The 26,156-nt window shown below is 42.7% G+C and overlaps 1 protein-coding gene across 3 annotated transcripts in view; it reads right to left on the bottom strand.

Annotated features, from left to right (window-relative positions):
* FRMPD1 (FERM and PDZ domain containing 1) overlaps window positions 1-26,156 on the bottom strand; it is a 194,352-nt gene that overhangs the window by 26,669 nt on the left and 141,527 nt on the right. For all 3 annotated transcript variants that reach the window (XM_044270938.1, XM_044270929.1, XM_044270948.1), the window contains 4 exons: window positions 19,631-19,676; window positions 6,271-6,375; window positions 1,415-1,510; window positions 568-693 (listed from right to left, as the gene is read on the bottom strand). In XM_044270938.1, the coding sequence (XP_044126873.1) occupies window positions 568-693; window positions 1,415-1,510; window positions 6,271-6,375; window positions 19,631-19,676 (373 nt within the window). The remainder of the gene's footprint in view (window positions 1-567; window positions 694-1,414; window positions 1,511-6,270; window positions 6,376-19,630; window positions 19,677-26,156) is intronic.

Here is a 26,156-nt window from a genome sequence, read left to right as displayed (position 1 = left end):
CTGAGTTGCGGCCAGATCTCCGCCAGTCCCCATTATAGTTAATGGGGCCAAAATGGCAACACAATAGCTTCCGGCAATACCTGAATGCAGAGAGATCCAGCAGAGAACAACCTGCTGGATCTAAAAGCGCTAGTGTGAAACTAGCCTAAGCATTCTAACATCTTGCAACAGTAGCAAATAGGTGTCTAACTGTATCTACCAAAATATCAGGATGTAGTCACACTTTACAATTATTTATTTGTGCATAACTCCTGCAAGATTTTGCATAAACCTCTGCAATAATCATGATATGATCACACAGACCACACGAGTCACAAAACTGTTGCATTCTATGACATAGAAAAACAAACATTTTCTTTGTTCATTCTGTAGCCTTTTACCAGGCAAGACCACTTTGGTACGTAAGAGAAATGCAACAAATGCTAACATTGTCAAGAAAGCAGTTGAAAAAGTTTTGACCTGGTGACAGATTTCTCAAGCAATATCGTACAATCTACACACGGTATTGTGAGTGAAACAATACATTGTACAATATTCTAGGTTCTTCTACGAATTCACAGAGCTTACCTGTTCTATAAGTTCATCTTCATGAAGAAGGTAAAGCTTTGAGATGTTATATTGCTCTTCTAGCGCTAGTGCAAAGTGCTCAATTACATTTATTGAAAGCTTCTCCTTAAGGGTCATGAGGATGTCCTGAAATTAGCAAACATAATGTATAAGCCATGATTGTAGGCTTCAACAAAACTATTCGGTAGTTGCAACCCTTGCACTTATACCAAACCTCCACATTATTTAGAGTCATTCTTTCAATTACTAATGTCTAAAGCCCTATTCATGCATCAGTGTTTTGGTCAGTGATTTCCATCAGTTTTTGTGAGCCAAAACCAGGAGTGGAGGCTACACAGACATAAGGTATAATCGAAAGATCTGCACCTGGTTTTGTCTCAAAATTACTGATGGAAATCACTGACTAAACACTGATTGTGTGAATAATGCATTTAAGGTGCTGTCACTCATTCAGGCTTTTATGCAGTTTTTGAAGCCAAAATCAGATGTGGATCATAAAATGAGAGATAGTGTTGGGAACAAATATTACTTCTCTTGGTTTGAATCCACTTCTGGTTCTGGCTTCAACAATTGCATAACAAAAAGCTGAATGTGTGGCGATCACCCTTAATTGACTAGGGCTCCAAGGAGACCTATCGAGTCATATAAAGTTTTGAGAAAAAAAAAGAATTGTTGTGGTCCATAAAGGATCTGCTTATTTCTCCAGAAACAGTGCCACTCTGTTCATGGACTATATCTGGTTTTACTGCTCAGCATCATTCAAATGTAAATAAACTATCAGCAACCAAACATAATAAATGTAAAGATGTAGAATACAGTTTTACATGATATATAAATCTATGTCTACCTTAACAGTTGTTGTCTTCTCAAATTTAAAAGCCTTTGTCTGACCATTTTCCAAGTAGACCTTAAGGACATTAGGCATAAACAGAAGAGAATTCCCCTGAATAAAAGATCAGCATGTTAAAAAACATACAAGAGATGGACTCATATTTCTTGACATAAATACTTAGAAAATTCCTCTGAGAAGCTGGTATGTCATTAAATCAGATTATGTCTGATGTACAGAATGTGATAGCAGGAAATTCAGTTTCCTTTAACTTACACAATAGCAAATGGGCAGCAAATGGATAAGAGGAGAGGTCCGTATTATTTCTGAGAGATGTGTGGATTTCAAACAAATCATGCAGGAAAAAGAAACCAATTTTATAGACAGATTTACCATTCAATTAAACCCATTTACTGATTTAGCTAATGAGATTTTAGAGAATATTTATGGGAAGATTTGCACAGAAAGCTTTTTAGACTTAATAATAATGTTACCTACAAATAGTAGCAGCCATTTTACTTACACTCACCTAAAGAATTATTAGGAACACCATACTAATACGGTGTTGGACCCCCTTTTGCCTTAAGAACTGCCTTAATTCTACGTGGCATTGATTCAACAAGGTGCTGATAGCATTCTTTAGAAATGTTGGCCCATATTGATAGGATAGCATCTTGCAGTTGATGGAGATTTGAGGGATGCACATCCAGGGCACAAAGCTCCCGTTCCACCACATCCCAAAGATGCTCTATTGGGTTGAGATCTGGTGACTGTGGGGGCCATTTTAGTACAGTGAACTCATTGTCATGTTCAAGAAACCAATTTGAAATGATTCAAGCTTTGTGACATGGTGCATTAGCCTGCTGGAAGTAGCCATCAGAGGATGGGTACATGGTGGTCATGAAGGGATGGACATGGTCAGAAACAATGCTCAGGTAGCCCGTGGCACTTAAACGATGGCCAATTGGCACTAAGGGGCCTAAAGTGTGCCCAGAAAACATCCCCCACACCATTACACCACCACCACCAGCCTGCACAGTGGTAACAAGGCATGATGGATACATGTTCTCATTCTGTTTACGCCAAATTCGGACTCTACCATTTGAATGTCTCAACAGAAATCGAGACTCATCAGACCAGGCAACATTTTTCCAGTCTTCAATAGTCCAGTTTTGGTGAGCTCGTGCAAATTGTAGCCTCTTTTTCCTATTTGTAGTGGAGATGAGTGGTACCCAGTGGGGTCTTCTGCTGTTGTAGCCCATCCGCCTCTAGGTTGTGCGTGTTGTGGCTTCACAAATGCTTTGCTGCATACCTCGGTTGTAACGAGTGGTTATTTCAGTCAACGTTGCTCTTCTATCAGCTTGAATCAGTCGGCCCATTCTCCTCTGACCTCTAGCATCAACAAGGCATTTTCGCCCACAGGACTGCCGCATTCTGGATGTTTTTCCCTTTTCACACCATTCTTTGTAAACCCTAGAAATGGTTGTGCATGAAAATCCCAGTAACTGAGCAGATTGTGAAATACTCAGACCGGCCCGTCTGGCACCAACAACCATGCCACGCTCAAAATTGCTTAAATCACCTTTCTTTCCCATTCTGACATTCAGTTTGGGGTTCAGGAGATTGTCTTGACCAGGACCACAACCCTACATGCATTGAAGCAACTGCCATGTGATTGGTTGACTAGATAATGGCATTAATGAGAAATAGAACAGGTGTTCCTAATAATTCTTTAGGTGAGTGTATATTATTAGCAACATACTCTGCTCTACAGATATGGTCATCATACACTGGTTTCCAGTCGGGCTGGACAAACTAGGGACAGTTTCTGAGCACAACAATTACCTATCAGTATGTTTTATGGGCAGACACACCGCCTGTGCAACTTGATGCCTAAAAGGGTGGGTAGACCCTCTGTGCCACAGTAAGGACCCTATTAGACCACATGATTTTTTTGGCCAATTATCAGGAACTAGCATTTGTAGCAACGCTTGTTCCCGATAATTGGCTTGTATAATCAAGCAGAAAATCTGCTTGTTCATCATCTTTTAATAAGGATGAAAGATGCCCAATTATTAGGATGTGCTGCCAATAAGCAGCAGAACTGAACGAGGGCACAACGACTGCAGTAGCGATAGTTTCTTCCACATTCAGTTTGCATCAGTCTGTGTAATAGGACAATGCAAATGAGTACCGATGGATGCGTTATCATCCATCGACCCTCGCACTGCCGGAACCTCGTGCATTATAATAGAGCCTTGAAGGAAATGCGTCATTAGAAAGTGACCTATTGTTTAAAGCATGCATTTATGTTAAACATATTTTTAAAGAATTTTTGGAGATGTTATTTTTTATTTTCCATGTAACTATCTATATTTTAAAAAACATATTATCCTGCAGTTTTTGCACTGGCCACTACGCCTAATAATAAGTGTCACTTCTTGCTCTGTACAGATCACTTTGCTGGAGTGATCTGCTTATCCTTACAGGCAGCATCACAGCTACATCAAGGTAACATAGGATCCACCATTAGGGTCCATTCACACGTCCGCAAAATGTGTCAACATCCGTTCTGCAATTTTCAATGGGACTGCAAAACATGCGGACAGCACACTGTTCCGTGGCCCTGCCAAAAAAATAGAACATGTCCTATTCTTAAGAGAAAAATGGATGGGAATGCTTATAAATGGAATCACATAGAATCAATAAAACATTTATTTAGACCTGGATATAATCAATAAAATAAGGCGCAATTTACCATCCGGACCAACTCAATCCCAAAGCATACCATTAAATGTACTAGTCGACAGGACATTCTAGATATTGTTTTATTGTTTTATTCATGTATTTTATATTTTTACACACTTTCATTTGTATCTAGTCTATATTTTATTGATTATATCCAGGTCTAAATAAATGTTTTATTGATTTTATGTGATTCTATTTATAAGAGTGCCCATCCATTTTTCTCTTAACTTACCTCAATTTTGTGACCAGGGTGTAGCACTAGTTTGGAGCACCAATACATCACCAGGAAAAGGAGAGCCATCCTTAACGTTTCTTTCCATGTCATATTCTTGTCCGCAGCCACGGACAAGAAAAGGCATTTCTATTATGGTGCTGGCCATGTACGGTCCGCAAAATGCAGAACACACATGGCCGGTGTCCGTGTTTTGCGGATGCGTGTGAATGGACCCTTAAGGCTACTTTCACACTAGCGTTCGATCGGATCCGTTCTGAACGCATCCGCTCATATTAATGCAGACGGTGGCTCCGTTCAGAACGGATCCGTTTGCATTACCATGAACAAAAAAAAAAAAAAAAATTTTTATTTTTTTTTGGTTCATGATAGTGCAAACGGATCCGTTTTGACTTTACATTGAAAGTCAATGGGGGACGGATCCGTTTGAAAATTGAGCCATACTGTGTCAACTTCAAACGGATCCGTCCCCATTGACTTACATTGTAAGTCTGGACGGATCCGTTTGCCTCCGCACAGCCAGGCGGACACCCGAACGCTGCAAGCAGCGTTCAGGTGTCCGCCTGCTGAGCGGAGCGGAGGACAAACGGTGCCAGACTGATTCATTCTGAGCGGATCCGTATCCACTCAGAATGCATTAGGGCTGGACGGATCAGTTCGGGGACGCTTGTGAGAGCCTTCAAACGGAAATCACAAGCGGAGCCCCGAACGCAAGTGTGAAAGTAGCCTAACAAAAGGGGATTGTGTAAGCTTATTTATTTTTTCCTTGTACTATGACTTCTGCATAGGACACTGAGCATGCCTAGAAAACTCTCCCATAGAGGTCTAAAGGGTCAAATTCTGTCCATTATGTCTATGGACCACGGGGCTGCCGTAAAGCAAGTTTCTCTGCTTTCTAAATGCTTTTAAGAAGAGCTCAGGCAAGATGGCCGCCATGATAATCTTATTCAAAGAAAATCTGCAATCAGAAAGTAAAAAGTGAAGATCATGTCCACCTGGATTATACATTTTAATTTATTTAACAATTTTTTTTTAATACCTGCAAATATTTTTAGCGATAATTAATGATTAATGCACATAGTTTATTGCTTGTTTTATATTTCATTAAGAAATTTAGTGAAAAGAAATAAAATAAATTCAGTGGGACCAAGTGTGGAGAGGGTGGAGAGGATGCTGTAAAAAAAATTGTGTGTAATCTTAAATATTAATAGCTTGTGCTGCCCCCTTGCAAAGTGCTGCCCTAGGCATTGCACCTCTAGTGCCTAGTGGTAAATATGGCCCTGCTCCTTCTACCTTCTCCCTAGCCTTCTATGACAGTATGTAATCTGATCCTTTAGTGAGCTGACAGTCACCTTTCCCTCTTAGAGAATGTAAGTTTAAGAGAGGGAGTAAAGGAACTGATAAGTGAAGAAAGAGGCATTTTCTCTGATAAGTATATTGCAAAGTTTCCTATATGCACCTGTACTATTGATTTACTCGAAAGTTGTGTGATAGTTAGTGACCATTTAACATGCCCAGCGGGACCTCAATCAAGGCAATATAGAATGTATTTTCTAACTTTATTTTCCTCCCTTAAAGTAAAACTGATGCTTTCATTGAGAGAGTGCGAGGCAGAGAATTATCAATGTAGAGCTTTAATCTCACATGCAGATTTTGTTGTAGCTTTTTCAGTCAAAGCCATAAATGGATCCAAAAGAAATGGTAATATATAAAGCGAAAATAACTTTCAGGTGTGTTCACACCGGGCAGACATTTCTGCAGCATGTGTATGGTTTTCTGCTGACCCCATTCAGCTGAAATTTCTGCAACAAATCTGTCACAATATGAATGTACACTAAGAAGCAGCAAATGTATAAAGTTGTAAACATTTCTATGTAGATGAGCAGCTGCTTACCTGAGTGTGGCCATTTACAATCACTTCTTCAGCAAACCTTACTTTCACTGGGTTGCTTTTTAATTTGGCCCTTTTCTCTGCTGTAAGAAATGATGATTTGGGACTCTGCATACAAGAAAGGAAAGTGTTAGCTTTAGACAACTGAAGAACATAGCATATCCTGAGACAAAAGGACAACGTTTCTTCTCTCTTTTGATTGAGGGTAGTTGAAATTCACAAAATGAATTCCTTAAAAGGGTTGTGGCATTATCATAAGTTGTGTTCATTAGGTTTTGTTACAGGCCCTGGCTGTGGAACTATTGTGTAAACTAACCGGTTTTACTTTGAGATAAACCTAAGGGCATTATCCTAGTAGTCCTCTGTTATTCAACCTTTAACCCCCATACAGAGATCTGGACTTCACTGCAGTGGACACACCAGGCCGCTTCCTCCAGGACTAGTCCTGGTGTGGTTGACAGCTGACCCACAGAGGGCAGAGACATTGGTATGGAGCACCAAGGGAACAAGCAAATCTCATAGTCATTAACAGGTTGGGGCAGGCAGAGGTTGCGCAAATCTGAGAAACAGTCCAAAGATCAGGGCAGGCAACACATGCTCAGCCTAGAAGCTGCACAATGAACCATAGGAGGGTTTAACCCTTGCAGTACTGCAGAATGATGTGAAGTTAAATGAAGACTATTGTCGATATGGACTTCTTCTCTCCCTATTCCTAATTCTTTTTTCATTTTGTTAATCGCTCAGGGATTACGGCCACCACTGCAATACTGTGTTTGCCAGGCTTGTGCCTTCTTTTCCTTTTTCTGGCCTGTGGTGGCTTGGACCATGGGAACGTGCATATTTGTGCATGTGCAGCATCTCTTTTTCCATCCACCACTCTTTTCTAATGGGCCTGGGAACTCAGAGACTTGTTATTACACTTTGGGATATTGGAGCAACCTCTCTTACCATAGATGGTTGTCAAGATTCTGTAAGAGTTAAGAGCTGACAATGCTGATAATAGACACAGCTAGGAACTGCATTGAGGGTGCGCTTATACAGGCAAGTGGCATCATGATATCAACAGAGCACCACGTGCATGTACTATCAATCATATTTGTTGGTACAGTAACTACCCCCAGCAGATTCCAGAATCAGAGTGCTGTGGCTGAGGAAGGTTGGACAACAGCGCAGGTGGGACAACCCCAGCAGGTTCAGGAAGTAGGCTGCAGCTAAGAAGATTAGTGAACTGCGCAGATGGGACAACACCTTTAAATACAGTGCAACAAGGGTTTCTATGTTCAGGGAGAATTAGTTATACTGTTTTTAAAATTTTCTATTATTTTCTATTGGGCAGTAATGTAAAAGAAATAGCAGAACCAGTTTGTATCGCCTCTTACTGGTAATAATTACGTTGGTTTTCGACATATGATAGCTGTCCACTGTCCATTTGGCATGAATGTTTATTTCAATCAGGAGATGGGCATCTTCCATGCACCTCTGGCAGTGCTTACCTCCCAGGGAGCAAAGAATCAGACAGCTTAAAATCCATATCCATGTGGTAATATGCAATCTGAACGCTGCAGGTTTTTTTTCTATACACCATCCAAAGTAATTTGGTAAAGATAAAAGTATACTCAAAATCTGCCACATGCAGCCCCCAGAGCCAGGGTTTGCGGGCCCCTGTCCTGCTGGGCAAAAACACAACTGATCATGCGATCAACTGTATTTCTGCCAGGAGCGCCACACGAATGCAGGATTACAGCTCCTGCACTGTAGCAGAGACAGTGGGGGAGCCGAGGAGAAGGCAGAAGCAGTGTATCAGCACTTCTGCCTTCTGTTCAGATAGATGATAAAAAAAATTCTGTGTCCCCAAAGGTCTTTTATGGACCTTTTGGGGACAGATTATGTGGCAAATATATACAATAAAAAAAATACAAATAAAAGGAAAAAAAAGAAAAAAAAAAGGCAGTGTCCCCAGAAGTCTTTTATAGACCTCTTGGGGGACATACGGTGCTGCAAAAATATATTTAAAAAAAAAAGAAAATTTTAGCAAAAAAATTAATAAAATACAAGTAAAAGGGAACAATAAAAATGAAAAAGTGCAAAATAAAATTGTTCACTGGCCCAAACTTTTTTTTATGACTTCTTGGGGGACAAGTGATTATAAAATTTATAAATAAAAAAGTCAGTGTCCCTCAAAGGTCTTTTTGTAGAAATATATATAAAAAAATAAGTAAAAAAATAAATAAAAATACATAAAAAAAGCCCACACCAACCAAAACCATTACAATTATGAACCCATTCATGTGAAACTATACATATTATATAATAAAACGATCCAACACATATAGGGAACTAATTATAATAATTTGCATATTTAAATAATGAGCTATAGTTTGAATAAAAACGACTTTTAAATGTAAAAAAATTTACAGTTTCCCTATAATAAAACAAAAAAAAAACCCTGTGTCATGTAATAAAAAGCTGCAAAATTTATTTTTGTAGTATAACAAATAAAAAAGTTACAAGTGTTTGAACCACGTAAGGGCCCTTTCACACCTGCGTTATAGTCTTCCGGCATAGAGTTCCGTCGTCGGGGCTCTATGCCGGAAGAATACTGATCAGGATTATCCTAATGCATTCTGAATGGACAGTCCGTCCTTCAGGATGCATCAGGATGTCTTCCATTCCGGAACGGAACGTTTTTTGGCCGCAGCAAATAGCGCAGCATGCTGCGCTTTTTGCTCCGGCCAAAAATCCGGAACACTTGCCGCAAGGCCGGATCCGGAATGAATGCCCATTGAAAGGCATTGATCCGGATCCGGCCTTAAGCTAAACGTCGTTTCGGCGCATTGCCGGATGCGACGTTTAGCTTTTTCTCAATGGTTACCATGGCTGCTGGGACGCTAAAGTCCTGGCAGCCATGGTAAACTGTAGTGGGGAGCGGGGAGCAGCATACTTACCGTCCGTGCGGCTCCCGGGGCGCTCCAGAGTGACGTCAGGGCGCCCCAGGCGCATGGATGACGTGATCGCATGGATCACATGATCCATGCGCATGGGGCGCTCTGACGTCATTCTGGAGCGCCCCGGGAGCCGCACGGACTGTAAGTATACCGCTCCCCCGCTCCCCACTACTACTATGGCAACCAGGACTTTAATAGCGTCCTGGGTGCCATAGTAACACTGAAAGCATTTTGAAGACGGATCCGTCTTCAAATGCTTTCAGTACACTTGCGTTTTTCCGGATCCGGCGTGTAATTCCGGCAAGTGGAGTACACGCCGGATCCGGACAACGCAAGTGTGAAAGAGGCCTTAATCACAGAACAGTGACTGGCCATTAACCCCTTTACGCCCTATGACGTACATGTATGTTACCGGGTGTGTGTTTAAAGATGGCGCCTGCTTCTGTCCACTGCGGGCGCCTGCTTCTTATAGCAGACACCCGCGGCTAATGTCCACAGCTGGCGGTAATGCCGATCGCGGACATTTAACCCCTCAGATGCTGTGGTCAATCCTGACCATGGCATCTGAGCGCGCTGAAAACCGAAAGCTTTCGCTTTCGGTTGTGCTCCGGCTCCCCCGTGTGGCGATCGGAGGAGCCGGAGCGTGTATGCAGCAGCCCCTGTCTTTATGAATGACAGGAGGCTGCTGCATAGTATTTCCTATGGAGCCCTTGCCTGTAATAGGGCTCCATAGGAAAGTAGTGAAATCATCATAAATTCCAATGCAAGTGCATTGGAATCTATGATAATAGCAATCAGATGATTGATTGATTGATATAGTTTCCTATGTGAACTATAAAAAAGTGTAAACAAATAGAAGTTTAAAAAAATAAATAAATAAAAAAACATAAAAATCAAATCACCCCCCTTTTCCAAAAATAAAAATTAAAGAACTAAATAAATATATACATCATGGGTGTCGCAAGGTGCGAAAAAGCCCATAGTATAAAAATATAAAAATATATTCCCCATATGGCAAACAGCAAAACGGAAAAAAGCATCTAAATGGTCTACCAAAAATTAAATAAAAAGTGATCAAAAAGTCATACACACCCCAGAATGGTATCAATGAAAAGTTCAGATAGTGCCACAAAAAATGAGCCCCCATACAGCTCTGTACACATAATTATAAAAATGTTATAGGGGTCAAAATATGGCGACAAAAAAATAAAACAGATTTTTTCCCACTTTTTAATCAAAACGCAAGAAAAACTATACATATAAGGTATCGCCGGATTTGTACTGACCTGCAGAATAAAAGTAACTGGTCAGTTTTATCGCACATCGAACGTCGTAAATAAAAAACCTATAAAACTGTGGTTGAATTGCTTTTTTTTTTTGCAATTTCACCCCAATTTGGATTTTTTTTTTACCGCTTCCCACTACATCATATGCAATATTAAATGGTAGCGTTGGAAAGTACAACTTGTCCTGCAAAAAACAAAGCCCTCATACGGCTATGTGAACAGACAAATAAAAAAGTTATGGCTCTGGGAAGGCAGGGAGTGGAAAACGAAAACGCAAAAAAAAAAAAACTCCGGTCCTGAAAGGGTTAGGGCCCTTTCAGGCCTGGTCATTAAAGGGTTAACCAATAAGTGCGTCCCCCACTAGTAGGGCCCCATACACACGACCGGCTGTATTTTTCGGTCCTCAAAACATGGATACCAGCCACGTGTGTTCTGCATTTTGCGGAACGGAGTAACGGTTTCCGACAGCACACGGAGTGCTGTCTGCATCTTTTGTGGCCGGGTGCATGAGCCCTCAGGTAAAGTGCTTACTGGTTACTGCAGGCCACACAGTATATCTAGGGGTGCAGGAGGCAGTAAGTATCAGTGAGCTCCGTCCTCTGCAGTCAAGGAAAGCGCCCTTTGTGAATAGTAGGCAGGAAGGAAATGTCGCCACTTAAAGGGGTTTCCCAGTAAAAATGATTTTTAACAAGTTCCTGCAGCATGGCCCCTGACCCAGAAGATTCATACTTTACTGCTTCATGCTTCTCTCGCCGTCTCCATCCTTCTTTCTCGGAGCACCTCTCCTGCAAATTACTGCAGCAGTGAAACGCTGCTTGTGGCCACATTACCACTGAAGCCAGTCATTGGCTGGAGCAGTGCAAGTGACTATGCCCATAGCCAGCCAGATGTAAACACTGCTGGGACCAGAAGATGGAGACAGGGGATGGCAGGGAGCAGGAAAGTATGAACCTTCTGTCTCAGGGCCATGCTGCAGGCACGTGTTAAAAATCTTTTTTTATCGGGGAATCTCTAAGTTCCTATGCACTGCACGATATTCAGGACAATTACTGGGAACAAGTCTTCATAGAGATGCTCATTCATGATATATGGCCGGTAAATTCGTGTCGCTGATCAGTCGATAAACAAGGAATCGCTTATTTGTCGGCTGTTTTGCATATTTTATCAGCATGAAAGATGTACGATAATCATAAGCACATCTCTCTGTGTAATCAGGAATGTGCTACCGATAATGAAGAGAACTGAATGAGAAAGCAATGACTAGCACTGATTAACCTTTCTTTTTCTTTTTTTCGGCCCCTTGAAATAGAGTGATGTGACAGTCCGGCCCCCTAGACCAAAAAAGGTTGTGCACCCCTGCTCTAAATGATAGGTTTGTTTACCTGCATTAGATACAATTTACTAGTGCACTATGGATGTCAGCAATTTAACAGTCAGATCGTAATGTTTTTTATTGATAGCATTTCTCTATTATTTATAGTCAACTGGAAAAGTCTTCAATTAACAGTCAGACTTTAATATTATAGACTGGTTCTGTGAGTATTGGCACCAGCACATCACAAGCAGTGTGTTGTAATTAGTGAATAGTTTTTAACCGACATACTAATGTAAAGTAGATAATAAAAAAGTACAATGCATAATTCTAATAGTTATGACCATAGCTGCCATATATTATATAACCTTTATATTACATGTATCAACATTTTATATTTTATGCAGGCAGCATACGAGGAGATATGGATCAATGTGTCATATAAGTTCAAAATTGAAATGGGTCCCAAAAACTGTTGGTGCCACACATTTATCATATACTTGAGACTGACAGCTAAGACACTTTAGATTTTTTATTATAATTATTCTTTATAATGACATGTAAGATGGCTTCACATCCGTGAAGTTATCAGTGTCCAATGATTAGCTTTTTCATTACAAAAGTTGAGCACATATACACTACTCACAAAAAGTTTGAGATATTTGGCCTTCAAGCGAACTTTATGGAAAATCTAAAAAGTTCACGCTACAGCAAATCCAACAACAGTGGTGGGTATACCCCCACAAAGTGTGTCAATGTCTCAATAACTTGTCATGTACCCTTGAACATTAATTACAGCTTGACAACAACGTTTCATGTTGTTCACAAGCCTGCTTATTGTCTGATGAGGCATGACATCCCACTCTTCTTGTAGAGCGACCCTCAGGTCATTGACGGTTCTAGGGTAAAGAGTTACAAGCATTCTACACGGCGACTCAACTGATACCATAGGTTTTTAATGGGATTCGGGTCTGGAGAAAGTTCAGGCCACTCCATTTGAGGTACCCCAGTCTCCAGCAGCCGTTCCCTAATGATGCGACCTCGATGAGCTGGCACATTGCCATCCATAAAGATGAAATTAGGCCTGTGTTGTTCATGCAGAGGCACAATGACTGGATAAATGGTGTTATTCAAGTAGTATGGGGTTGTCACTGTACCATTCACAAAGTGTAGGGCAGTTCTGTATTGACTAGACACACCTGCCCACACTGTAACACCACCACCAAAGGCTCATCTGGTGACAACAGTGGCTGATGCATAGCGTTCTCCTTGATGTCTCCAAAATTGTTGGTGGCCATTGTTTTTGCTCAGCGTGAATCGACTTTCATCAGTGAACAGCACTGTTGCCCACTGTTCCTTCATCCAGCGTGGATGCTCCCTGGCCTATGCAAGACGATGAAACCTGTGGTCAGGTACTCTTGCAGGTCATCTAGCACCCAGACCACGCTGATGTAAACGGTTTTGAATGGCCTGCCATGACACTTGGGCGCCTCTGACCTCCCTTAAATGTGCCTGGAATTGTGTGGCATTCATTATCCATTTCTGCTGGGCATTGTTCACAATAAAGCGGTCATCAGTGTTGGATGTGGCCAAAGGACATCCACTTTTATTCCTTTCTGTGACTCTTCCTTATAATTGGTATAGAGTCATAGAAAAGTGTCTATCCCTGCACCAGGTTTATCATCCAGCCTAAGCCACTGTAATAAATCTGGTGCAGGTCTGGACAACCTGTCAAATGACCCTGATCAAAAGTTTACATACCCTGGTGATTTGGCCTGATAACATGCACACAACTTGACACAAAGGGTTAAAATGGCTATTAAAGGTGATCTGTTTGCTTGTAATTAGTGGGTGTGTATAAAAGGTCAATGACTTTCTTGACTCCTGACAGACCCTTGCATCTTTCATCCAGTGCTGCACTGATGTGGTTTGGATTCCAAGTCATGGGGAAAGCAAAAGAATTGTCAAAAGATCTGCGGGAAAAGGTAGTTGAACTCTATAAAAGAGGAAAAGGATATAAAAAAAATATCTAAGGATTTGAGAATGCCAATCAGCAGTGTTCAAACTCTAATTAATAAGCATAAAAGTAGGGGTTCTGTTGAAACCAAACCACGGTCAGGTAGACCAACTAAACTTTCAGCCACAACTGCCAGAAAAATTGTTCGGGATGCAAGTAAAATCCCACAAATAACTTCAGGACTCTCTGAAAGGAATGTGGTGTGGCTGTTTCAAGATGCACAATAAGGAGGCACTTGAAGAAAGATGGGCTGCATGGTCGAGTTGCTAGAAGAAAGCCATTACTACGCAAATGCCACAAAGTATCCCTCTTACAATATGCCAAACAGCACAGACACAAGCCTCAAACCTTCTGGCACAAAATCATTTGGAGTGATGAGACTAAAATTGAACTGTTTGGTCACAACCATAAACGCTAAGTTTGGAGAGGAGTCAACAAGGCCTATGATGAAAGGTACACCGTTCCTACTGTGAAACATGGTGGTGGATCGCTGATATTTTGGGGGGGGTGTGACCTACGGTACAAAGGCACAGGAAATTTGGTCAGAATTTATGGCAATATGAATGCAGTAATGTATCAACAAATACTAGAGGAAAATTTGCACTCATCATCCCGGAAGCTGCGCATGGGACTTACTTGGACATTGCAACATGACAATGATCCAAAACACAAGGCCAAGTCGACCTGACATTGGCTACAGTAAAATAAAGTGAAGGTTCTGGAGTGGCCATCTCACTCTCCAGACCTCAATATCATTGAGCCACTCTGGGGAGACATCAAACGTGCAGTTCATGCAAGACGGCCCAAGAATTTAGGGGAACTGGAGGCTTTTTGCCAGGAAGAATGGGCAGCTTTACCATCTGAGTAGATAAAGAGCCTCATCCACAACTACCACAAAAGACTTCAAGCTGTCATTGATGTTAAAGAGTCCTGTCCTAGGTTGCTAATATAGCTTATATGTTTATACAGCTATACCTGCCAATAACCGTAATACAGTTCCTATGTTTGTGTGTTAAAGACAAAAGCAGAGTTATTTACAGTGACTTCGTGTTTGGATGTCATAGAACTGTTATATATATTGTGTTCACAGAAGCAGAAAAGATAATATGCCTTTAAGATTCATTATATGGATGTGAGGTAAGCTCAATGACACAACAGAAACAATAGAAAGCATAGAGTTAACTGTTGTTGCTGGGCAGGAGTCTAGACCAATCACAGCCAGCCTCACACACAGCAGGAGTCTTGGCCAATCAGAGCCAGCCTCACACACAGCCTGTGTGGGAAATTCCCTAGCAAGAGCTGCTAGAAATTATTATTCACCAGAGAGAGAAGCTGAACAGACATTCACTCCACTAAAAGCTGTGTTTTATAGAAGCAGAGAGGCCAAAATAGGTATTTAAAAACAGTTATATAATGTTCCTACTGTTAATATAGTGATTAGAACTGTATACTAAACCAGTTATATGCATATTTACTTACAGGTCCACCAAATTCAATTGCAAACTACTAAGTTTCTCAATCCAAATTCAAATTCCATATTGCAATCCAAATTGCATACCAATCCATACCAGGATTAGTTTCCTTGATACGGTAGTTATAAAAGGGCAAGATGGATCGCTAGTAACTGATTTGCATATTAAGAGTACAGATAGAAATTCTCTGTTACATTATTCTAGCAACCATCCCCCCACTCTAAAAAAAGCATTACCTCACTCGCAGTTTCAGAGGATCCGTAGAATTGTTTCTGATATCAAGGAACCTCGCCTCAACGAGATGAGTGATAGGTTTAGACATCGCGGTTACCCCATTTCTTTACTTAATCAGGAGAGGAATAAGGCCCTTCCTACAGTTGATAAAACTATTAAAAAATCCCGCATCCCTTTTGTTTCAAAATTCCACCCTTGGATCCACAAATGCAGATTAATTATTAATCACCATTGGAATATATTATCTACGGCTTATCCCTCAGTTGAGGAATTCCAGAATCGTCCGATGATTTGTTATAAACGGAACAAAAATATACGTGATATGGTGGTGCGGGCTGATATTGGCAGTGTTCACAAGATACAACGACAAATGACCTTATCTACACCAAAAAATGGCACTTTTCCCTGTTTAATCTGCATACATTGTTCCAGTGTGATTAAAGGTGAGTCTTTCTCACACTCACATACAGGAAAACAATTTCCCATCAAGGGTTTCTACACTTGTAATAGCAATTTTATTGTTTATTTACTAAAGTGCCCATGTGGCTTATTATATGTAGACGAGACCTCGATGCGCATGAAGGATAGTTTTTCCAAACATAAATCTACCATACGGAAAAAGAACCTGCTTCTACCTATACCGCACCACTTTGAACGTTGTAACCACAATATTTCGCAACTGCGGTTCCAGATAATAGAACATGTTTCGCAACCCCGTAGAGGTGGTGACAGGGTTAAGATGTTGAAAAAGCGTGAGTCCTATTGGATTCACACTTTGCAAACATTGGAACCCAAGGGCTTGAACCGCGAGTACGACCTCCACAGCTTTTTGTGAATCTTCAGTTCCCGTGAGATATATATATATATTTTTTTTGTTGTATAACCCTTTTGTATAGAATAACATGTACCAATGTTGCAAACCAATGTATCGAATAATTTGTTTTCTTTTTACTTTTAGAAAACTTGAAGACATCCCAGCGGCATCATTATTTTGAAACTTCATTTAACCCTATCACTGCTATTATGGAATACTTACTGTTTGAATTGCAATTGATTGCGGCTGGGATCCTCTCTTCATTTTCTTCACCTGCTACACCTTAATTGTTTAATTGTTTTGTTAATATCGTCACCATGGTAATGTGATGTTATTTCCGCCTTGGCGGGTTACTTAAATGCCGTGTGCTTATCTCTGTTTGTACCATATCCTATACGTCTGAGGAAGTCTCCGGATGTGAGTCGCAACGCGTCACGGATTATATGTGACAATAAAGATTTCCTTTTCTTCAAGCTACAGTGAGTGCCGGTCTTTTCTTACCATACTCAATCAATCTGCAAATAGTTACTGCTAACTGCATATTGCAAATTGCAACTAAATTCAGCAGGTGAACTATTAGTTAGATCTCAGATATACCTCTCATAGAGATCATAAAGTGCTTAAATAACTTAAAGTGAGAGTACAGATACTCAAGAGAGAAATATATCCACCATTTTATGTTGAATGACAAGATTGAACAGTTGAACCACCATCTTATGCATACCGCCATCTTGTGATATCTTTTCAACACGTGTTATGTACATGGACTATCTGCTGCAGAGACGACAGTGTTATATATGAAGAAAAGTTGAAGTTAATAAAGAAGTTATTTGAAGCATTTGGTGTGCTCTTTAAACCTACTGTTTCCATAGAACGGCGCTAGAGGAATTACAGAGTAATAGACAGTCTGGTTAGACTAAAAAGTCAGAGATATCAAAATTCTTCTAATGCCACAGCGCAAAAGGCACATCATAGTGCTGTGCCTGCCACACACGGTATTAAGAACTGGGGTATGTAAACTTTTGGGTAGTTGTGTTGTGATTATGATTTAAAAAGAGTAAACACAGTTTTTGACAATAAATGGCGTCAGCCAACCTCTAACCATGAGTGAAAGAAAAGTTTTTGTGTTATCATTCATATTCTCTGAACAATGGTTAAGAAATCATAAAATCTGCAAGGGTATGTAAACTTATGAGCACAATTGTATAGGATTAGTAAATCTGCTGCAGTGTCCATTCATTTAGTCGAGGACCCAGACGTAGTAACCAGCTGTCCAGGCCTATCCTCTCAACTGTATCTGCCTCTTGAGGATGCAGAAACAGTTAAATACAGTGGTGAAGCAGGGAGCCCTCACAGGTGATGCAGAGTTGGCGATTGTCATTGCACTTGCCGTGCTCAGCCACAGACAGCACAGCACAGAGCGAAGGTCTGTCACGCACTGTGCTGTCTGTAGCCCAGCGAATCAGGTGCAGTGAAAAAATGCATTGTGCCTACCAGCGCTTAATCACTGATGGAGAAGCAGGGAGCTGACACTAGGGGAATGTGGGGAAGGTGAGTATTTAAAGTGGAGGAAATGCAGGACATTCCTGCATGGAGGTCAGGCTCTGCAGTCTTTGGGGGCGAGAGGGGGACTTAAGAGGGCATCTTTCTGAGGGGGCATTTAGGAGGTCATCATATTGTGTGGCAGTGCCACTTAAGGGGGCATCACTGTCAGGGGGCTCTTAAAAGGGCATCGCCGTGAGGGAGCATTTAAGAGGGCATCAAACTGTGGGGGGGGGGGGATACTTAAGGGGAATTACTGTTAAGAGCACTTGAGAGGGCATTACTGTGAGTGAGCCACTTAAGGGGACAGCATACTGTGAGGGGACACTTAAGAGGGAATCATATGGTGTGAGAGCCACTTAAAGGGGTATCATTTTTTGAGGGAGGACACTTAATGGAGCATCACTTTGTGAGGAAGGCACGCAAGGGGCATCATTGTGTGTGGGGGCCACTTAAGGGACGGACATCCTACTGTGAGTAGGCCACTTAGAAGCATCATTCTGCATGAGGGAAAGTAAGGGGGCATCATACTGTGAGGGGAGGCATTATGAGGGCATCATACTATGAGTGGAGGAATTACAGGGGTATCAAACTCTGTGGAAGGCATTAAAGGGGCACCATACTGCTTGAGGGGCACTATGGGGCATAATTTCTTTCTTGGGAGAGGCACTATGAGGCATCACTATTGTGACATTCTTAAAGTGTTGAAGCCCTAAGGGGATTGGGTAGGATTAAAGGTGTTGCTTATTGCTAGAAAAACATCCGGCGGCAGACCCAGGTATGTGGACCTTTATAAACAGTACTTAAGTACCCCTGGTATAGTGAATAGTGGTCAAACAGTCTCTGATCTTTGTGGTTACTTATCGGCGCTACAGATCCACCAAGCGACGTGGGTAAAGTTCGCTTCACAGTCAAAGTTCCAATATATGTTGATGCCTATGAGTGTAGAATTCCAATCCCAGATTCTTATCCCAAATGCACAGTTGTTTCACCTTGTAGCCAAACAATCGGTTTCCAGAGGCTGGTGCACTCACGTACACCTGCACCCTAGAGAGAAGTTATAACACAATAGTGAAGTTCCACCAGGTAGTTCCACAATTCGCAGTTTTATTCTACTTACAAAAAGGACATAAAATTTCAGCCTTTAAATATATCCTCATCAAAGAAAGTCCACCCGACCCGGGTTTCCCCAGTCTAGCTTCGTCAGGTTCGATGGTATCCTCTCTCACAGGTGCAGTATTTAGGACCAATAAATAGCTGGACTGGCGAAACCTGGGACGGGTGGACTTTCTGTGATGAGGATATATTGATTTTAAAGGCTGAAATTTTATGTCCTTTTTGTAAGTAGAATAAAACTGCGAATTGTGGAACTACCTGGTGGAACTTCACTATTGTGTTATAACTTCTCTCTAGGGTGCAGGTGTACGTGAGTGCACCAGCCTCTGGAAACCGATTGTTTGGCTACAAGGTGAAACAACTGTGCATTTGGGATAAGAATCTGGGATTGGATTCTACACTCATAGGCATCAACATATATTGGAACTTTGATAGTGAATAGTGGTACAGCATAAACTAGGATATGTGCTGCATCATCATGTTAAAATGTAAATTTGACTTATAATACAAGTTTCTTTTTTATTGTTTTGCTACACATCAGTAGTTTTTATTTGTAATGTCATTAGCAACACAACAATGCACTGATCTAACAATATACAAAAATGTGAAACAGATCCATATTTACCGAAGTACCTCGCAGGACTGTTATAGTAACAGTGTCCCCCGAATCCCTGTAATATAAACACAAATATTCATATACTGTGCACAGGATGATAGTATAAATGAACAACCTGTCATGAAACAACCGATAAAACTACTCTGCATAGTCTGCACCTTAACCATTGTCATATTGTGTCCATTCATACAGCTTCACCCAGATGATACTGCACTGTCTGCCATCCTTAGTGGCTGGCGCACGATCCCCAGGTAATCCTTCCTGCCACAGGATTGAAGTATCCAAACATTTATCATAGGGAAGGGAAAGCACACAGGAATGTCATGCAATTAGAAATGGTTTTATTGAAAATCCACCACCTTCAGGATAAGATACATATCAAGTAATGTTTCAGCCCAATTTGAATGCCATTTCTCAAGCTGGTGCTACTATGTAGAGATGTCGCGAACATTAAATTTTCCGTTCGCGAACGGCGAACGCGAATTTCTACAAATGTTCGCGAACGGGCGAACCGGGCGAACCGCCATTGACTTCTATAGGCAGGCGAATTTTAAAACCCACAGGGACTCTTTCTGGCCACAATAGTGATGGAAAAGTTGTTTCAAGGGGACTAACACCTGGACTGTGGCATGCCGGAGGGGGATCCATGGCAAAACTCCCATGGAAAATTACACAGTTGACGCAGAGTTGGATTTTAATCCATAAAGGGCATAAATCACCTAACAATCCAATTTTTTTTTGAACAACGTGGTTTAAAACATCCAGTGTGTGTATACGATCAGGTATGATGTTGTATCGATCACGTAGTGTAAGGGTTACGCCCGCTTCACAGACATTGACAGACCAAACTCCCCTTTTAATGCACCGCAAACCACCTGAAACAGTCCATTTGCCGAACCGCAAACTTCCCATTTGCACAGGGTTGGATACCAAGCTAGCCATGTCCCGTTGATGTCATTGAAGGTTTCTTCCTCCACCCAGCCACGTACAATACCAAGGGTTCCGGAAAGGTGAATTGAATTGATTTTTCGAACGGGGAGATGGTTAAAAAACCGCTGGCTCCCTCCCCTTTGTTTGAATCCACGCCACGGTCACTGCGTCTGCGCCGTGCAATTTACTGTCACACCCGATATGAGTGGTATTTTCTGTAGTACTATTCTCATCAGTTTAATCCCTGTTACGTGACATCCCCAATCTGGGGTCCATTTATTAAATTGATTTTTTTGTACGGGGAGATGGTTAAAAAAACGCTGGCTCCCTCCACTTTGTTTGAATCCACGCCACGGTCACTGCGTCTGCGCCGTGCAATTTACTGTCACACCCGATATGAGTGGTATTTTCTGTAGTACTATTCTCATCAGTTTAATCCCTGTTACGTGACATCCCCAATCTGGGGTCCATTTATTAAATAGATTTTTCGAACGGGGAGATGGTTAAAAAAATGCTGGCTCCCTCCCCTTTCTTTGCATCCACGCCACGGTCACTGCGTCTGCGCCGTGCAATTTACTGTCCCACCCGATATGAGTGGTATTTCCTGTAGTTCTCTCTTCTCATCAGTTTAATCCCTGTTACGTCCCCAATCTGGGGTCCATTTATTAAATAGATTTTTCGAACGGGGAGATGGTTAAAAAATTGCTGGCTCCCTCCCCTTTGTTTGAATCCACGCTACGGTCACTGCGTCTGCACCGTGCAATTTACTGTCACACCCGATATGAGTGCTATTTTCTGTAGTACTATTCTCATCAGTTTAATCCCTGTTACGTGACATCCCCAATCTGGGGTCCATTTATTAAATTGATTTTTCGAACGGGAAGATGGTTAAAAAAACGCTGGCTCCCTCCCCTTTGTTTGAATCCACGCCACGGTCACTGCGTCTGCGCCGTGCAATTTACTGTCACACCCGATATGAGTGCTATTTTCTGTAGTACTATTCTCATCAGTTTAATCCCTGTTACGTGACATCCCCAATCTGGGGTCCATTTATTAAATAGATTTTTCGAACGGGGAGATGGTTAAAAAAATGCTGGCTCCCTCCCCTTTGTTTGAATCCATGCCACGGTCACTGCGTCTGCGCCGTGCAATTTACTGTCACACCCGATATGAGTGGTATTTTCTGTAGTACTATTCTCATCAGTTTAATCCCTGTTACGTGACATCCCCAATCTGGGGTCCATTTATTAAATTGATTTTTCGAACGGGGAGATGGTTAAAAAAATGCTGGCTCCCTCCCCTTTCTTTGCATCCACGCCACGGTCACTGCGTCTGCGCCGTGCAATTTACTGTCCCACCCGATATGAGTGGTATTTCCTGTAGTTCTCTCTTTTCATCAGTTTAATCCCTGTTACGTCCCCAATCTGGGGTCCATTTATTAAATAGATTTTTCGAACGGGGAGATGGTTAAAAAATTGCTGGCTCCCTCCCCTTTGTTTGAATCCACGCTACGGTCACTGCGTCTGCACCGTGCAATTTACTGTCACACCCGATATGAGTGCTATTTTCTGTAGTACTATTCTCATCAGTTTAATCCCTGTTACGTGACATCCCCAATCTGGGGTCCATTTATTAAATTGATTTTTCGAACGGGAAGATGGTTAAAAAAACGCTGGCTCCCTCCCCTTTGTTTGAATCCACGCCACGGTCACTGCGTCTGCGCCGTGCAATTTACTGTCACACCCGATATGAGTGGTATTTTCTGTAGTACTATTCTCATCAGTTTAATCCCTGTTACGTGACATCCCCAATCTGGGGTCCATTTATTAAATTGATTTTTCGAACGGGGAGATGGTTAAAAAAACGCTGGCTCCCTCCCCTTTGTTTGAATCCATGCCACGGTCACTGCGTCTGCGCCGTGCAATTTACTGTCACACCCGATATGAGTGCTATTTTCTGTAGTACTATTCTCATCAGTTTAATCCCTGTTACGTCCCATATCAGGGTGGGATTGCCCTTTGTGAAAAAAAATTTTGGCCGGGTACCTTCGACTGCCTTCACAGTGACAGACCAAACTCTGCTACACGAAACTGAATTGATTTTAGGAACCGGAAGATGGAAAAAGCAGCTTGGTCGGTCCTCTTACTCCCTAGTTGGGGCACTGCGCGTGCACGGAGCAATGTGCTGTGACACCCTATATGAGTGGTGTCTTAACTAGTACTATTCCTATCAGTTTAATCCCTGTTACATCCCCTATCCGGGACGTGTGTCGAATTGATTAACCATTGTCGAATTAACGAACCATTACGACATCCTGGAATAATTTAGTTCTGAGCTTTGTACTTGATTTGTATTGGAATTGATGGGGATTTTTTTAATTGTCTGCATTATTTCTAATAAACTATTAAGAGACTTTATTATGATTTTTTTATTTTATGTATTAAAAACCCACGCATACAACTTAAAAATAAAATAAAAATATTTAAGTTTTTTCTACGAAAAAACATCCGGCCGTCCCGATCGCTTTTGGTCTGATCATAATGAAGCAACGGCCTTATCATCTGGGGTGTGGCAACATTGCCAACACACTCATAGAGGTGATGATCGCTTCATTGTGATACGCAAGCCCCTTCACCACAACAAGGTAACGATCACGAAAGGGGAATTGACACTTGTATGTGCCTTTTTTTTTTTTTTTGTTTTTGCAGCCACAGTGCAGCACCAGAGGCCAGAACAATGAGGCATGTACACATGCCTGAAAAATAATGTTACTGTTGCAGCCGCTGTTGTAGCAGCGGACGGAGAAATTGATGTTTTCAAGGCAGAAAGGTGACTAAAACATTGCGGCTTAAACCCTAGTTGGTGGCGGAGAATTCACGAAAGTCATCCGGTATGCAGACATTAAATACAGCAGCGTGGGGACCATTTTGAGGCCAAGGCATGTCATCAGGCCTTTTGTTAGTTAAACGTATCCCCTACTGTCAGTCCCTTCGGGATCCATGCCTCATTCATCTTAATGAAGGTGAGGTAATCAACACTTTTTTGACCGAGGCGACTTCTTTTGTCAGTGACAATGCCTCCTGCTGCACTGAAGGTCCTTTCTGACAGGACACTTGAAGCGGGGCAGGCCAGAAGTTCTATCGCAAACTGGGATAGCTCAGGCCACAGGTCAAGCCTGCACACCCAGTAGTCAAGGGGTTCATCGCTCCTCAGAGTGTCAATATCTGCAGTTAAGGTGAGGTAGTCTGCCACCTGTCGGTCGAGTCGTTCTCTAAGGCTGGATCCCGAAGGGCTGTGGCGATGTGTAGGACTGAAAAAGCTCTGCATGTCCTCCATCAACAACACATCTGTAAAGCGTCCTGTCCTTGCCACCGTGGTCGTGGTAGGAGGAGGATTACTTTCACCTCTTCCCCTGTTAGATTCCCGTTGTGCTGTGATATCCCCCTTATAAGCTGTGTAAAGCATATTTTTTAGTTTGGTTTTGAACTGCTGCATCCTTTCTTACTTCCGGTAATTTGGTAACATTTCCGCCACTTTCTGCTTATACCGGGGGTCTAGTAGCGTGGCCACCCAGTACAGGTCGTTCTCCTTCATACTTTTTATACGAGGGTCCCTCAACAGACATGACAGCATGAAAGACCCCATTTGCACAAGGTTGGATGCCGAGCTACTCATTTCCCGTTCCTCCTCCTCACTGATGTCATTGACGGTCTGTTCTTCCCCCCAGCCACGTACAACACCACGGGTCCCAGATAGGTGACAACAACGAGCACCCTGGGATGCCTGCTGTGGTTGGTCTTCCTCCTCCTCAAAGCCACATTCCTCCTCTGACTCCTCTTCCTCATACTCCTCTTGCAGCGTTGCCGCAGGTCCGGCAAGCGATGATGACAAGGCTGTTTCTGGTGGTGATGGTGACCACAACTCTTCCTCTTCATGCTCATCTACAGCCTGATCCAGCACTCTTCGCAGGGCACGCTCCAGGAAGAAAACAAATGGGATGAGGTCGCTGATGGTGCCTTCGGTGCGACTGACTAGGTTTGTCACCTCCTCAAAAGGACGCATGATCCTACAGGCATTGCGCATGAGCGTCCAGTAACGTGGCAAATAAATTCCCAGCTCCGCAGAGGCTGTCCTAGCACCTCGGTCATACAAATACTCGTTGACGGCTTTTTCTTGCTGGAGCAGGTGGTCGAATATTAGGTGGCATGTGGTTTCGGCGCTGAATGTCTGAAAAGTGAGCCATGGCTGTGTAGGAACGCCTGAAATGGCCACACACCTTCCTGGCCTGCTTGAGGACATCCTGTAAGCCTGGGTACTTAGACACAAAGCGTTGTACGATGAGATTCAACACATGTGCCATGCACTGTACATGTGACAACTTGCCCAAATTCAATGCCGCCAACAAATTGCTTCCACTGTCACACACCACTTTCCCGATCTCCAGTTGGTGCGGGGTCAGCCACTGATCCACCTGTGCGTTCAGGGTGGACAGGAGTGCTGGTCCGGTGTGGCTCTCTGCTTTCAGGCAAGTCAACCGGGATGTGGAATAGCCCCTGGGGAGCTGGGGGGATTCAGTTGATGTGCAGCCAGACGCCGCAGCAGAAGAGGACTCAGCCGAGGAGGTTATGGAAGAGGATGGAGTAGGAGGAGTAGAGGAGGTGGCAGTAGGCCTGCCTGAAAGTCGTGGCGGTGTCACCAACTCCGCTGCAGAGCCACGCATTCCATGCTTGGCAGCCGTCAGCAGGTTGACCCAATGCGCAGTAGGTGATGTACCTGCCCTGACCGTGCTTTGCAGACCAGGTATCAGTGGTCAGATGGACCCTTGCCCCAACACTGTATGCCAGAGATGCCATGACTTCCTTTTCAATCACTGAGTAGAGGTTTGGGATTGCCTTATTAGAAAAAAAAAATTCGTCCGGGTACCTTCCACTGTGGTGTCCCAATAGCGACAAATTTTTTGAAGGCCTCAGACTCCACCAGCTGGTATGGTAAAAGCTGGCAGGCTAAGAGTTCCATCAAGCCAGCTGTCAGACGCCGGGCAAGGGGGTGACTCTGTGACATTGGCTTCTTACGCTCAAACATTTCCTTTACAGACACCTAACTGTGAGCAGATGAGATGAAACTGCTCAAGGTGAGAGGCGGAGTGGCGGGTGGTTGAGAGGGGGCAAGGAGGACAGCAGTGGTTGACGTGGCTGAAGATGCTGGACCAGGAGGAGGATGGTGGCTTTGAGCTTGTGTGCTGCTTCTACTCGTCATCATGTGTTGATCCCATAGGCGTTTGTGATGTGCGATCATGTGCCTTCGCAAAGCAGTTGTACCTAGGTGGGTGTTGGATTTCCCACAACTCAGTTTCTTTTGGCACAGGTTGCAAATGGCATCGCTGTTGTCAGAGGCAGAGACAATGCGTTGATTGGCATGCTGTCTGGCTGACCCCGGGTGCCGATACATGCTGTCTGACTGTGCCACTAGCTCCTTGCGACGACCTCTCCCTGCTTCCAACTCGTCTCCTCCTTCTCTCTGTCTCCCCTTCTGAACTTTCCCCCTCTTCTTCTTCTCTTCGAGCAGGCACCCACGTGGCATCCACGGACACATCGTCATCATCAAC

The sequence above is a fragment of the Bufo gargarizans genome, chromosome 1 (assembly GCF_014858855.1).
Source record: "Bufo gargarizans isolate SCDJY-AF-19 chromosome 1, ASM1485885v1, whole genome shotgun sequence".
Taxonomy (NCBI): Eukaryota; Metazoa; Chordata; class Amphibia; order Anura; family Bufonidae; genus Bufo; species Bufo gargarizans.
This window is presented reverse-complemented; position numbering and strand designations above follow the sequence as displayed.